Consider the following 16417-nt stretch of genomic DNA (forward strand, 5'->3'; position numbering starts at 1 on the left):
ATGACCTCAGAAGTTAAGTCGCATAGTGCTCAGAGCCATTTGAAATTGGTGGCACTATAGGGGCTGAAGCGGGATTATTCCACGGTGTCCCATAACAAATTACCCTTTTTTACAACCGAAATTGGCCGTGAAAAACATGCGTTGCATTACTTATTGAGCGCCCCTCGTAATTTGGCAGCATCATTGTGTCTGAAGAACTTTCCGTGAACAAATTCGTCACCACGAATGACTTACCCCCACTAAAAATTCGCACTTGAACGCAAGTATCTCCGATGACGCCTGCGTCAAAACGCGACTGAAAGCCTCACATTACGGATCAAACCTCTTAGCGAATCCCTAGCGCCTTAACAAGCAGCTTAAATGGCAAAACATGCCACGTTCCTGCTGTATTCGAAGGATATGCGAGGATTTAATTCCAGAGCGGCCATCAATACCATCAAGATTTAGGTTTTCCAAGGTCTCCTTAAACTTCTTATGGCAGCTGCCATGGTGATTTCTTAGCGAAAGGGTTAGGTTAGAGTAAGTTAGGGTCTTTTTACAGCCACTGTTCGTACGAAGTGATGGTTGCGTCTAGTACGCCAGTTTTCGTAGAAATGTCGTACAGTCAACGTTGATACACCAACAAATGGGCAACTAAATACGCAGCGTGGCCGTGGGCACGTCCAAACACGATAGCTACTTTCGGAGATTCCGTCACGTCTTGACATCGACCCATCTTATTGCGATATACATCTGAGTTGCTAGAGCTGTAAAACTACGGTAAGTAGTAGAGTAGAGTAGGGTAGTTTTCCTAGTATATTTGGTCAGTTAAGGTCGTTCCCGCGTTACCTGTACTTTAGAAGTGCTGCATACTTACCAGACGTTACCATATAGCGTTCGCTTTGTTTACGTATGTGATGTCTGCCTTGCTACTGTATGTTCCCTAGGAACTCGAAGCGGTGAACCGTCTAGAAAGTGAGTGAGGAGACATTAAGGGCCGCGTAATCTGTGGAACATATTTGTTTTACATAGTTATCCTCCTGTCTCTTACGTAAAAGTAAACAATGTTATGACAAAATTTAAATTTTCACTGTTTAATTCAGGTTTTATTTAAAAATTGTTGATTTGTAACGTGAAACAAGGGATGCTGTAATAAAAGTAAAGAAAACTGTACAGATTTATCATGTAGCGCTATAGAACGCAATTTTCTCAACAAAAAATAAAAAAAGCAAAACAAAAATATATGAAATATCGCTTGAAAACTTCCTCGAACATTATAAAACAAGTTTCTATTATTCGTAAATAGCTTTCTCATTTCTTAATAATAACAGGAAATTCTTACCTTTGATCATGATGAAGAACGTTCTATTGAGTACAAAATAACAATAATTATAAAGAAAAAAGTTTATATGAACATAGGTCCGCAAGTGTTTAGTTACGGAACTGCGGCTAATAAAAGATTTTGCCTGAAATTTAGCGACTTCGCTAATATGAAGCCATCGCAAAACAGTACGAAGTTAAAGTAAAGCACGATTTCCATTTAATTTGTTGTTACTGGTCTGGTGAATCTAGTAAAGCATGTCACGGACGTGTATCTGCAGTAGTTTTCCAGAACATCAAGAGAAGCAGAGATTATTGTACAAGTAAATTTGTGTACCTTCCAAGAATGTAGAAATATTTATGTCATTGTTGGCAACCGTTAGTGAGTTGTTTCAGTCGTTTCCTAACCTTGAAACAAGTTAGTTATCTGTATCGTTAAGTGAAAGAACATAATAACAACACTGTATTTAAGTGAAACCACATAGTAACTGTTGTACTTTGTAGATTGGTTGTGAAATAGGGATGTCTTTCAAATTTACGACAGAGGAATACGCCGATTTGGTGCTTATTTATGGTAAATGTGATGGTACAGCTACAATGCCAACAATGACATAAACATTTCTACATTCTTAATGGAAAGTAAACAAATTTACTTGTATAATAGTCTTTGCTTCTCTGGGTGTTCTGGAAAACTATTGCAGATACACGTCTGGGACATGTTTTATTAGATTCACCAGATCAACAACAACAAACTAAATGAAAATCGTGCTTTATTTAACCTCGTACTGTTTTTCGATGGCTTCATATAGCGAAGTTGCTAAATTTCAGGCAAAACCTTTTACTAGCCGTAACTCCGTAACTAAACATTTGCGGACCTATGTTTGTATAAACTTTTTTCTTTAGTTTTACTTGCAGAAAAACACATTAAAATATTTGCATATCTTCGTGAATCATATATATATTTGTGGATGTAAACTGTATTTACATCAAAAGTGATTACTTAAGTTACATAAAATTGCAGAAGTTACCTGATCAATTAATTTTTATTACTTATGAAAAGCAATTTATATTCTGTAAGGATATAATATACACCATGGACTAACGCTGAATGACGCGCAGTTCTGATTATGTACAGAAACAAACAACTAAACAAGCAGAAGTCGCCGGCTTCCAGTTTCTCTCTTACACACGCATTTATGTCTCTTTACGTAGTTCTACAATTTACTTACTCATTTATATACTGTACCAAAACTACCGAACCGCACTTTTGGTAGAGTGCAAGTCTACCAGTGGCCCATATCAAAGTTAACAGTCAGTTGTACATTGAGAGAAGAGATTATCATTCTAAATTGATTCCAAATAATGAAACGTTTGAAGGAATTATTTACAGGATAAAGCACACAAATCCAAAGGCTGTAAATTCAACTAAATACTTGCTGACTGCAATCACGAGTAACTTAAACAGGAACGGTCACACAGACAGTGTTGTGGGGAACGCAAGCCAAAGGCTGTGATTAATTGGCAGAACACTTAGAAAATGCAACAGATCTACTAAAGAGACTGCTTATACCACGGTTGTCCGTCGTCTTCTGGAGGACTGTTGTGCGGTGAGTTCAGAGAAGTGCAGCTCGTTTTGTTTTATAGCGAAATAGGGGAGACAGTGCCACGGATATGATATGCGAATTGGGGCGGCAGACATTAAAACAAAACTGTTTTTTGTTGAGGCAGGATATTCTCATGAAAATTCAGTCACCAACTTTGTCCTCAGAGTGTGAATACATTGTGTTGACACCCACCTACATAAGAAGGAACGATCATCATAATAAAATAAGAAAATCGGAGACTGTGCGGCTGGTCCCGGCGGAGGTTCGAGTCCTCCCTCGGGCATGGGTGTGTGTCTTTGTCCTTAGGGTAATTTAGGTTCAGTAGTGTGTAAGCTTAAGGACTGATGACCTTAGCAGTTAAGTCCCATAAGATTTCACACACATTCGAACATAAGAAAACCAGAGCTCACACGGAAAGATTGAAGATGGTTCGATGAACCCTCTGCCAGGCTCTTAATTGTGAGTTGTTGATTAATCATGTAGATGTAGATCAGAATTTAAGTGATAAATTAAATTGTTCAGCGACAATAACAAACACTCAGAATATTGCTATGGATATGGATTGTTTCCGTACTAAGTCCTTCATATTGTTCAAGTTTTAATAACGGGTTCCAATATTTTGTGTTGTAGTATCCACTCCACCTCCCACAGAAGAAAATCTAGTATTGCTAGGCTCCACTACGGTACCGACACGCATGTCGTAAGTGTTTTTCCGTGCAACACTACACACGTAACCGGCTGGTTTCAGTTTACACCATTTACAAAGTTCCAAAGTGAGCAGTGTGCTCTTTAAAGGGGGTAACTAATGTTTTATCCTGTGAGTTTGCATCCCAGTGAAAATACGAGTATCGACTTTACGCGTGTAGGGAGGGACGGCCGCAACGTACGAGCCCGAGAGTGAGTTTCCTTGTACCAGGCCCAGTCATTTAACAGGATTTTCGAAATAGTGTTTAACAAACTACTAACACAAAGCGACGGATCCGGCTGGTGACCGCGTAATCGACATTGGCACGGGCACTCCCACCTCTCAGAGATTTGCCGCGCACTCTCATTCCCCCTTCCTCTTCTAATTATTGGAATGTTATTGCAGTCAAAGCGACGTCTGAATTACGAAGCAGAGCTCTCATGCGACCTTAATCGACTCTGTTTCAGAATTCAGTTATTGCGAGTTAATTGCTATTTTGGTATCCGGACGGAAGCAGATGGCAATGCTTTGCGTCTTTGTGCCGTCCGCGGTCGTTGTCTGCGAGGCCGAGTCCCGCGAATTTCGGCCGATCGGCTCTCGCGCACAGCAGCGCCGCGTCACACGCAATTAAGACTTCGTTAGCAGAAGCACGCCTTTCTGCCCTAAGCGCGTTTTCCGCGTCGTTGGCGTCGCTAGCACGTCTCTACGCCAACAGCGCTCCGGGGCATCGGCCATCGGCAGAAACGGAATTTACGCAGAAAATTGCTGGAACCGAAATCCTCTCCAGCGTGAAGCGAATTCGCAGTACATCCGCGGACACAGGTTTCGTAGCTAGTTTAAAGAGAGCCACTTTGTACATGAGAAATTAATATTTTGCTCTTCCAGCTTGTACTTGAGCCAGTGGGTGCTAAGGTGTTAGCTTACCACTGGCGCGTTAGCGGATTTTAATACAACCGAACTATTTTGGAAGTAAAAACAGATAACGATGGTATACACTCAGGTGTATACCTGGATACCTCCTAACATCGTGTATGATCTCCTTTTACCCAGTGCAATGCAGCAACTCGACGTGGCACGGACTCAACAAGTCGTTGGAAATTCCCTACAGAAATATTGAGCCATGCTGTCTCTATAGCCGTCCATAATGGCGAAAGTGTTGCCGGAACAGGATTTTGTGCACGAACTGATCTCTCGATGGGATTCACGTCGGGCGAATTGTGTAGCCAAATCATTCGTACGAATCGTCCAGAACAACTGTGGTCCGGCAACCAGGCGCATAGTCATCCATAACAATTCCATCGCTGTTTGGGAACATGGTCCATGAAAGGCTACAAATAACCATTTCCAGTCAGTGATCGTTTCAGTTCAACCAGAGGACCTAGTCCATTTCACGTAAACACAGCCCACACCATTATGGAGCCACCACCAGCTCGCACTCTACTACAAACCAATAATCAGTAAGCCAAACCAAATTAAGTAGATGTCCAATCAAAAATCAGTTGCAAATTAAACACATTTTGAAACAGAAGCTGTAGAAAACTAACACAAATTTTCATTCGCAAAAAAGATAAAATTGTTAAGATATTAAACAAATTCTGCTGATTTGCAAATATCACATGTTCTCTGACAGAAGACCTTGCGTTTCATGATACAAGAAGGTGCACGATCGACGAAATGTGGCTTAGCCGTCCACCTGTTATATAACCAAGTTGGAAAATACATAGAATTTTCCTCATCGTTGAATTTCGTAACTGAAGAATTAACGATATCTTCCAAATTGCTTTAATATTTTATACAAAAAAATCGTTCAAATGGCTCTGAGCCCTATGAGACTTAACTTCTGAGGTCATCAGTCCCCTAGAACTTAGAACTACTTAAACCTAACTAACCTAAGGACATCACGCACATTCATGCCCGAGGCAGGATTCGAGCCTGCGGCCGTAGCGGTCGTGCGGTTTCTGACTGTAGCGCCTAGAACCGCTCGGCCAACCCGGCCGGCTTTTATACAAAACACAAATGTGCCGAACTGAAATATTTACAAATGTTGCACAAAATGCAACCTCATGCTTCATAATAATCAAAAAGTAGACAACGGCGTAAATTGCTTCTGGCGGTCTCCAGTGTGCGATCCTTCACGTGATTCTAAAATAGGTCACTAGATTGATATACCGACCAAGAAACATCATGTGTTCTTAGCTACACTATCCTCTAGGTACAAGACTCTCCTCTAAGAACGAAGGAGATGATAAAAGCATAACCAATGTTGTATTTTTCTTTCTTTTTTTCTAATAGAGTTGCGGAAGAATTGCCAACTGAAGACGCATCAGATCAGCCCATAATGAAACAACAAGATAATACAAAGCAATGTGAATGGTCGCTGTTTTAATTCAATCAATGTGTAATTCAAACATTCCAGTGGGCAGGTCATTTCTGCTAACTGTCGTTATCGAACACGCCCAACCGACCGACGAAATTAAACCATATCGATACGAAGCACCGGCCTCCAGTACGGAGCAATTTTTGTTGTATTGCTGCAGGTAAAACTGCCGCTCGGTATACCTCATAATTAATTTGAAACCACTAGCGAAAACACGAATTTCGAAGTCGGTTTACAATTTTCCGCATTCCTGTAAATATCTGCCACCACGATGTCCCTTTAGGCAATAAACTTGTGGCCACGAAACAATTTAACGAAAAATTAAAAGCAAAAACAAAAAAATAAAAAACAAAAAATTTGCGGCGGTTGCTTTTCGCCTGCAGCGATTCATGTCTACGATCGGTATGGGCTTCAAACTCTGTTCCCCACGTAGTTAAGTTAATAATATGTAACACTCATATCGCGACGCTGTTAGATGAGATTCAAAAACCTGCACCAGAAAATCAAAGTAAATGACAATGATGATACATTTCTGAATAATTCTAGATTTCAGTGTTTAAAAAGTCCACACTAAACATCAAAGTAGCGCCAGACCAAGTATGGACAAAATTTGCTAATAACTTCGGATAGTGAGCAGCCAAAGATGGCTGATACAGAATTCACAAACGTCTGAAACAAGCGACAAAAGTATCCACTCAAATCTTGATAAGTTTTCTAAGTGGTGCAAAAATCGGCAACTTGCTTTAACTGCACACACAGGTAAGCTTTTGCGTTTCACGAAATGCAGAAAAGTAGTATCCTCTGACTACAGAATATCATGAGTCGCAAATGAAATCAGTTAACCCATACAAATACTGCGTGTAACAATTTGTGTGGTTATGAAATGGAACGATCACATATGCTCAGCCGTCGGTAAAACAGGTAACCGAATTCATTTCATTGGTGAGATGTTGATGAAACGCAGTCTGTCTACAAATGAGACTGCTTAAGAAAAACAAAAAGCCTTGTGTGGCCTACCCTAGAATATTACTCAGGTAAACCCATACCAAATTGGTGTAACAGGGGACGCTGAACCTACACCAAGAAGAACAGCACGAACAGGCAGAGGTTTGTTTGACACACGAGAGGGCGATGTTTTTTCGTGTTTGCGTTTTAGAATGCGGGTTTTTTGAAATCCGGCTTATGCAAAACACTGTTTCTTTTTATTATCCTAGACAGGTTTCGGCACCTATGTGACATCTTCTGTGGGTCAAATTTATTTCTGAAAATTAAATTGCTAGTGAAATTGCATTTTTATACATCGGTTTTTCCACCTTTTTTGTCGTTTTAGCAGCATGTCATATTTTCTGTCCTGTTGTGTATCTCTGGTGGATCTCTCTTTCTACTGCTGTTGAGTATGCTGTTTTCACACTGTTTTTTATGCAATTTCCCTCTTACATTTACGTCGCACGTATTTTCCACAAAATGTGATTTTTGAAAACACCTCTGTCTCCATATTCAGTGAGAGACGGAACACACAGATAAGCCGACAACAAATGACAAAAAAATATTTTTTATGTGATATAATTACAAATTAACAATTTTCGGATTTTTTCTTTTACTTGTGACGTGAAATCTTGCTCCTTGCCAAATTCTACGATTGTAGGTCAGCGGGAACTATGGGTTTCGATGAGTGAGTTTGCTAGCATAAAAATATGTGGTATTAATGGCTGTATCTTTTGACTGCATTGACTTGGAAGCTTAAATATTTTAAATCACCAATGGACCGTTGACCTTAGTATTTGTCTTGAATTTCAACTTGACATCTCTACCTTTTTCTTAGAAGAAGGGGTCATAAAAGACGGACGGGCAGAGGTAGAACAAAATGATCCTATAAGCGTGCCATTTTTACCGATTGAGGCGAGGAGCCCAAAAACGTTGTCTGTTTTGAAGTGAAACCGTATTAAGAATGGAACAGAGAGGATTAGGAGAGACAGAGACGATTGAGGAAAGTTCCTTTGCAAAGCAGTGAACGCAAAAAATTTATGTGGTCACTGAATATTGGGAGAAAGAGAAAAACTGCATCAGAATAATGAAGGTATGACTAAACAAATGGGTAGTGAAGACCTAAAGCCGACTAGAACCTTTATCTAATGAATGAAAAGCGAGATACTTTTCTTTTAAAAAATCGGCCATTGGAGCCTAAAATTCAGAAAATGGTTGCAAAAAAGTCTGAAAAGATTGGTGATTTTTGTTTTATGGCATTAGGCTGTGGTCCAAGGCACATTCTTCTGCCTAATGTTTCGTCCCCCAATACTGGGGACATAATCAGGGGCTGTAACGACTTAGAAGGCTGTTACATTTTCAAACAAGCTTGGTATACGAACCTGTTTATACGATAGGCAGAAAAATGTGCCTTGGAGTACTGCCTAATGCCCATAAAACAAAAATTACCAATGACTCAAACGTGAAAGCATGCATTGTGTGATTTGCAAACATCAGAATAAAGCGATAAATCATCTCAAAATTGGGCACCTTCGAAAATAATTCTGCTATTGTAACCAGCAAAGAAGGCGTCCAATAATGTATAAATTTTGCTTAAAGTGGTCTCTAATGGCCCTATGAGAATATTTCTATATTTCATTTTAGGAAAGAATCGACAGCCTGTACGAGTCACACATTTCTGCGGTTTGGTCCAATGTAGAGAAAGAGGATATAAATTATTAAACCTCACAGCGTGTATCATTAAGAACATTTTTCATGAATTATGTTTAGACTGCTAGCAAGTTTTCATTAAGTGTGACTGCCGACCTTGTTCTAGCTAGAAAGAAACGGTTTACCGGAACAGCGTGTCAAAAATAGCACTGTGCAGCCAAACACGATATTCACTTGGAATTTGATACCCAGATTCAGCAATTTCCTAGATTTCAGTGGTATGAATTCGTTAATTTTTTGGTACAGTTAGCTGTCTGAAGAGTATACGCCAGTATTTTGCGGCTCCCGGCTCCTAGCCTTAATCGCCCGCTTTTAATCGTACTGGTTTTGTACGAGTCTTTATATTCGTAATTACGTTTGTAAGGTCTGAATTCGAAGCAGCTCGGCGAACTAGTTTGATATTCAGACGAGTGAGTGTGGAAGACCGTTTAAAATGCATACACGGCCGGCTGACGCGTTCCTCAATTCTGTCCGACTTCCGACGCACCTTTATATTCCAGAAAGCCCGTCCACTTTCTGAGCTATTATTGTGCGTATCATTTCAACGTTTTAAATTTTTTCTTTCATGTCTTCTGAAAGATAAATATTATGGCCTCGGTGAATGCTACAAAATATCTTGGCCAGCTTGCACGTAAGTATTCAGGGTCTTAATTAGGCGCTGTACTTCTGTGTGAGTTTTCATTTCGCGGTAGTAATTGCGAGCGGCACTACAGCCAAAGAGCGGAGCCAGTTTCAAGAAGGAGCGCGGCAGAAAAGACCGAGCAACTGGCCAAGTGTGTAGTACGGAGAAGACTTGTGGAGAAGACGAAGCTGAGGTGGCCGTGAGCGGACTACCGGGAAGTCAGGAGAGACCACGTGGGAACAGCCCTCGCGGGCGGCCGTATTTATAAGGACCGTTACGAGTAAAGTGCTTGGGTAACCTAGAATATGCCTGCTGGACAAAATGCTTGCCGGCCGGTGTGGCCGTGCGGTTAAAGGCGCTTCAGTCTGGAACCGCGTGACCGCTACGGTCGCAGGTTCGAATCCTGCCTCGGGCATGGATGTGTGCGATGTCCTTAGGTTAGTTAGGTTTAATTAGTTCTAAGTTCTAGGCGACTAATGACCTCAGAAGTTAAGTCGCATAGTGCTCAGAGCCATTTGAACCATTTTTTGAACAAAATGCGTGCATGCAGGGTAGTTAACCAGACTTGGAATGGCACTGATGTTTTTCTGTGAAGCAGAATGCACCATACACGCTAGACAGAGTTTTACAGACGGACTAAGGATTCACTGAGCTCGAGAGTGCCGTAGGGAAAGGTATATATCACTATAGCTCTTATTGTGTATTAAAAATAGCTGAGTACCCGGCGGGTTGTCCGGGTATGTATTTATTACACTTGTATTAACCGATCTCCTCCTTGCCCTCTCTTTGTCCATTTCCTCCGCCCTCCGATCTGTTCTCTGTCCACCTCTTTCTGCTCCCTCTCTACCTCCTTCTGCTCCCTCTCTCTGTCTATCTCTTCTACCACCCACTCTCTATCTGTCTCCTCCTGCCTCTCTTTTAGTCCATCTGCTCCTACCCCTCCCTCTGTCCATCTGTTCCTTCCTCAATCTTTCCAGATTGAATACTCTTCCTGCCTCTTCATCTTCTACTCATTCCTTTTATCTCCTCGTCCCCCCTCCCTCTGTCCAGCTCCTCCTCCCCCTCTCTGTCCATCTCCTCTCCCTCCCTCTCTGTCCATCTCCTCCACCACTCTTCCTCTGTCGATATCCTCGTTCCTTCTTCTCTCTCCACGATATCACCTCCACCCCTATAGCAGATAGGTGGTTCTTACCGCCACAGTATTTCTTTGCGGATAGTAAGTAATACGAGTACCAAATTAGGATGAAATCGATCCAGGGGTTTAGGAGGAGCTATTTACCATCGGCTTTGTACGCAAACGTACAAGTCACATACACACTATGTGACCAAAAGAATGCGGACACCTGGCTGAAAACGAGTGCGTGGCGTCTGGTTCAACTGGCTCTGAGCACTATGGGACTTAACAGCTATGGTCATCAGTCCCCTAGAACTACTTAAACCTAACTAACCTAAGGACATCACACAACACCCAGTAATCCGTGGCGTCCTCCATCGGTAATGCTGGAATTTAGTATCGTGTTGGCTCACCCTTAGCCTTGATGACAGCTTCCACTCTCGCAGGCATACGTACAATCAGGTGCTCGAAGGTTTCTTGGGGAATTGCAGCCCATTCTTCAGGGAGTGCTGCAAAATGGCTCTGAGTACTATGGGACTTAACATCTGAGGTCATCAGTCCCCTAGAACTTAGAACTACTTAAATTTAACTAACCTAATGACAGCACACATATCCATGCCCGAGGCAGGATTCGAGCCTGCGACCGTAGCGGTCGCGCGGTTCCGGACCGAAGCGCCTAGAACCGCTCGGCCACACTTGAAATCTATTGGGATTGCTAACTACAAAAAGCCACTTTGCTGGGATCTGCTCAAATTATCTGCCGATACATTACGCAGTCCTAGACGCTTGGGAAGCGTTCGACTAGTGATAAATACGATGTCTTCTGCTGTGTTCATAATGATATCAACAATAATAATAGTAGATGTGATTGTTATATAAATCTTATTACATTGTGTTAAGTAATTATCTCAGAACATAACGTTCTTGTCGAATGTGTGTAACAACATGCTAACAGGAATACTCTGCAGCAGTAAAGAAGGAAATTAAATCTAGAGGTAAAGTCGTCTGGTTCGATGGAGACCAAGAAATAATAGCGTAAAGTTAGCAGGTAAGATAGAGAGAAATTAAAAAAAAAACATTAATAGATGGGGATATAGGCGTGGGGAAAGCTGGGAATACGTTGACAATGTGACAAAAATACGGATTCGCTCTTGTACAGAAGCAAGACAGATGGAATATGACGAGAGGGAAGCTATGCCGATTATAACAGGAAAAACTTCAATCTCTTCTGAAAAACTGTGAGGTTTTGGGTCTGACGTAGTTTACTGTATAGATTCTTCCAGAGCCTTGTGACCGAAACGGAGGAGGAGATGGAGAAACAGTTACTGTTATGCATAGGTACAGTCTCGATGCCGAACATATTAGATGTAGTACTACAGTTACGGAACACGATACGCATTTGATATGCGAGGAGAAGAACTGAGGTCAGCAGTGACTAAGGTATAAAAGATGATAAAAAGTGTGAAAATTACGTTCACCATCCGACCACGTCCACCCTAACCGAGCATGAGGAGGATTAACATCGTCAAACAACTGAATACTACAAATCTCACTGAAGCAGTGATGGCTCGTTCGAGTCGTCTATAGATTTCGCTGTTTGTGGTGTACTAAACTACATCACAGTAGAACATACTCGTCTGAACTACTGACAGGATTAGCCATTGTTTTATTTTATATGTAATTCTTTTTCTAAATTTTTGAAAAGCATGTAAGCAAGAGAAATTGCTGTGTGTTGTGACAGTTAATCCTTTCCAGATTGAATACTCGTCTAATACTATGCTGAGACGTTTCACTAATTTTTCGTAGAGTAATTGGGTACTATCAAGGAGTGCAGAGGGAACTGTTCCGTGAATGTGTTAGATGGTGGGCTCCCTGTGCGAAATGAATGTTACCTGCGGCTTCTTCGGATTTAGTCTAAGAAACGGGTTTAATGCCCATCTTGACACTGAACAAAAGCCATCGTTCCTGCACAGCATGGAAAATGCAGTGTTCTTGGGGACAGAATGTGTCACAACTGAGATATCATTAATGAATAGGAGGGCCATTTGTTTTTTTATCATCGTCCGCTTCGTCGCGAAATTAAAACCGCACTGAAAATCCGGTGAATCTTTGCGCAGATGTGTTGTGCAATGTATCTAGTATGTCCGTCTATCGCGACACGTTTCATTTTTCAGTTCTGAGCGCACAGTGAGCGTGTAAAGATGCGTAGAAAATAGTGTCTCCTGCCAAGTGTGAGGTCCTACTAAGACGTTTCACTTGATTCCTTGCAGCCCACATATCGTAACTGCCTTGAATTTCCTCCTTCATGACAATTCTCGACCGAATACTGTAGAGGCAACGAAGACGCACCTGCAGCGGTTTCGATGGGAAGTGTTTGCTCACCCACCATACTGTCCGGACTTGCTTCCTCTGATTTTCGTCTATTTTCTCACATGAACTGCTGGCTATGAGGGCAGCATTTTGTCACTGACAACGAGCAGCAGACCGTTGTAGGGAATTAGCGGAAATCACAGGTGGCTGCCTTCTACGGCGTGATTATTGGAAAGTTGGTACCACGCTAGGACAAGTGTCGAAGTCAGAGCGGCGACTGTGTAGAGAAGTAGCGGGAAGGTATAGCTAAATGTTGCAAATAAAACATTTTTGTTTTTCTCTGTGCTTTACATTTCCAGACCGATCGGAGTTTGAAAAAAAGAAAAGAAAACAGCCCTCGTAATTATCGGGTACGGCAACGGATCAAGGACTGAGCCGAGGGGCGCTTTTGAGTGTACGTGTTTCCATGATGACGCCTCCAATGGAATATTTACGTGAAATGAAATGATGTGCAAGTTAATTCTCCCATCATCTCTTACAGATGGATGGTAGTGTAATATGAACATGATGGGACACCATATTCACCTTTTGTTCGCCAGTAGTATTTGGATAGATGATGGTGTCTCCCGAAAACTTAAAAATCGTAGAATTCGTGCCTTGCCTAGTCGCCATTACCATCAGGGCTAAAGTGTACGTTGCTTGCAACTACGGAGAGTCTTACTTCAGCTGCTTAAAGCGTAAATATTATACTGCGTATCTGCGAAAGTGCTGTTTAAAATTCCGCAACTACAGTGAAACCTCGATTTGTTTCAGGTGACGAAAATCAAAGTGGAGCATTGTGGGAGCTACGGCAACTGCTCCATGTGCCTGGAGGCGAAGGACCCTTACTGCGGATGGTGCTCTCTCGAGAAAAGGTAAGACCTGTCATTCACAACGCCTCATTCCTTCATATTTTCAGTGTTTCCTTTTGTAAATGAGGTGCCTTCATGTTAGGGTGTTTATCGGTATTAATTGGTAACATTTTAGGCCTAAACCTGAATGTTGAACCATATAACACGTCATTATATGTTGTAATCGAGCGTGGTTTGAGCACCAGCTCGCTTTAAATGTGGAGCTGGCAAACTATTCCGCGTGTTACGGACTCTTTTTAATATTTCCTATACTCTTCACGATGTTTCAACAACGATTTTGACAAATGATAATAGGAAAAGTGGAAAATATTGTGCTGTGTGCTCAACGACCGCACTTTTTTACTATTGGGGTATTTGGGAAAATGTTTCTTAAACGGAATGAGTTACTTTTCGAACAGCATTCAATAACTCATATTAGGTGGAGTAAAGTGAGATGACACGTGTCAATATTCGGAGTAAAAAATTAAGCAAAAATAAGCAGAAAATACACTATATGTGATGCTGAAGAAAACGACATAGTGCAGTTTCCACTTCATTGCAATGTAAATATAGTTTGATGATGAAACTGAACAGTATTTGTAGATTTTTGGGGACTTCCGTAATTAATTAGAAAAATTATTGAGAGACTTTTGGGGCCTGGTTTGATTAACAGAGTTTCAAATTTTATCCGATTGTATATTTCTTTTGTAGCGGTATTAGTAAATCGTTAAGGGAGTTCATTTCAGTTCATTCAAATGAACGTATCTGAGAGCAGGACATGTTCAGCCTTTATTGCACCCTGTCTATACATGGTTCTGATCGTGTAACATAACGGGGAAACGACTGTTATCTTGATGATGAGAGAAGTTTACATCGGCAATATTCCGTCCACAACGGGAAAAAGGGTCATCAAACTGTGTTCCTATGTCATGGATTGTTTCAGTACAGAATCTCCTGAAGGCCGAGCATTTGATACTGTTGACAGCTGTATGTCAATGGAATGGGGACGTGAAACTCGACAACCCACTTCTTGTAATTCAGGAGACAAAAGCTATGTGACCGTAACAAATTTCACCTCACCTCTTCCTGTGATTTCCATATCATCCATAACAACAGAAACACGCCATCACCCTTCGCAAGAACTAGTTACAGTCGTACACACTGTACGGATATATTCTTCGCATTACGCTGATAAAAGAAGTGGAATCCTACTTCCATATGTGCCTGTAACACCCAATGAAATATATCATAATATTCGGCTTGGAAGTAATGTCTGTGGAGATAGATTAGAGTCTTCAACGATATGGATGTACCTCAGGCGGAGCAGTATGCCGTAGTGAAAACTCTGCAATGTATACATGATTTCCTTTTAACGATGAATCGGCGCTGTAAATGTGTGTTTTTATCTGAATAGGCAGTACTTGTACCGCGTTTGCTTGAAGTAATTAATATACTGTCCGTGGCCTATCTTTTAGGGAAGTCTCTTCAGGGCTGAATTTCTCAGCAGCCCAGCCTCAGATGCCCTTATCCAGAGGCCTGTGGTTATCGGGTTTTACATGTCGCAGCGTTCGTGATGTCGGAGATGCGGATTTTTTTTCCCCTCCGTTTGGAGTGTGGGCCGGGCAGGTATCGGCGATTGCGTATTCGGGAGCAACGTTGTTTCCCTGCCTTATCCGCTCGCAGGAAACCTGAGATCTGCAGGCCCCCGCTGTTTGGTTTCTGCTTCGACCAATACCAGCGTCTGCCTCATATTGCTATACAGCACGAGATCAGTTTCAGAATGTTACACAATTCGGCTTTAAACAGCTTGTCGAAAGATGCGAACCGTTGTAGTACTGTCAGCTTCGAAATTACACACACACACACACACACACACACACACACACACACACACACACACACACACACCAATGACGCGCAGACTCGCCAAGCACATACACACACAGCACTACCACATGCAGTTACGTACCACTCACCACTTAATTGTTAGAAAACGTACAGTAGCGTGAGGCCAATTTTCATGCATCCTCGTCGTAGAAATTTGATGTCTTCCACGGTCACCAGCTATTAAACACCTGTAACTGAAATTTCTAAAAAGCGGAACGAAACTTTGTCTCCCCGTTTTCTTCTTCTCTATGAACATTGGCTGTTGTTTGTGCTTGGCTTCTCTGAACAGCGAGTCTCTGCTCATTCCAAACCACTGGATTAAGTTCTTTTGCCAGGATAATCTTCTACGTCCCGAACCATCCCTGCCATCACTTTTTCCTTGAAGTGTTAGTTGCAACAAGTTGTATTTGTTGTTGCGCGTTATAATGCCAAAGTATTCCAGTTTTCTTCCCTTGATGGTATTCAGAATTTCTAAATCTTTCTTCATACGCTGTATTACTGCCACATTCGTGACTTTATCTGTCTATGGTATCCTTAACATCCTTCGATGCGCCCAAATTTCAAATGCCTTCAGTTTCTTACATAATACTGTGGTGACTCAACTCCATAGTAGCATCAAAATGGTCGAGTGCGAAGTGAATTACTTATGTCACGGCTAGACAGAACTTTCTACATTTTCTGGAAAGAACTCCTGGTTTCTTCAATTCTGCAGCGAATTTCTGGAGAGAAGTCCTAGTTATCGTTTATTTGACACCCCAGATATTTATTAGCGTGTGTAAGAGCGCCCTGAACTTGATCTCGGTTTCTTCTTAACGTATAAACGTAAGCCCATGGCATTGCTCTCTTCAGTAACATTGTTTAACAGTTCTTCCAGGTCTTCCAGCCCCGTTGCAAGAAAGACAAGACATCAGCATGTCTGATGTTATTGATAACTC

At 41.6% G+C, this 16417-nt stretch overlaps 1 protein-coding gene across 1 annotated transcript in view; it reads left to right on the plus strand.

Annotated features, from left to right (window-relative positions):
• Nucleotides 1-16417, plus strand: part of LOC124722303 (plexin-B) — a 968210-nt gene that overhangs the window by 652754 nt on the left and 299039 nt on the right. Inside the window, exon 4 of the mRNA XM_047247485.1 lies at nucleotides 13519-13619. Coding sequence (XP_047103441.1) covers nucleotides 13519-13619 — 101 coding nt within the window. The remainder of the gene's footprint in view (nucleotides 1-13518; nucleotides 13620-16417) is intronic.

This window comes from Schistocerca piceifrons, chromosome X (genome assembly GCF_021461385.2).
Source record: "Schistocerca piceifrons isolate TAMUIC-IGC-003096 chromosome X, iqSchPice1.1, whole genome shotgun sequence".
NCBI classification, from domain to species: domain Eukaryota; kingdom Metazoa; phylum Arthropoda; class Insecta; order Orthoptera; family Acrididae; genus Schistocerca; species Schistocerca piceifrons.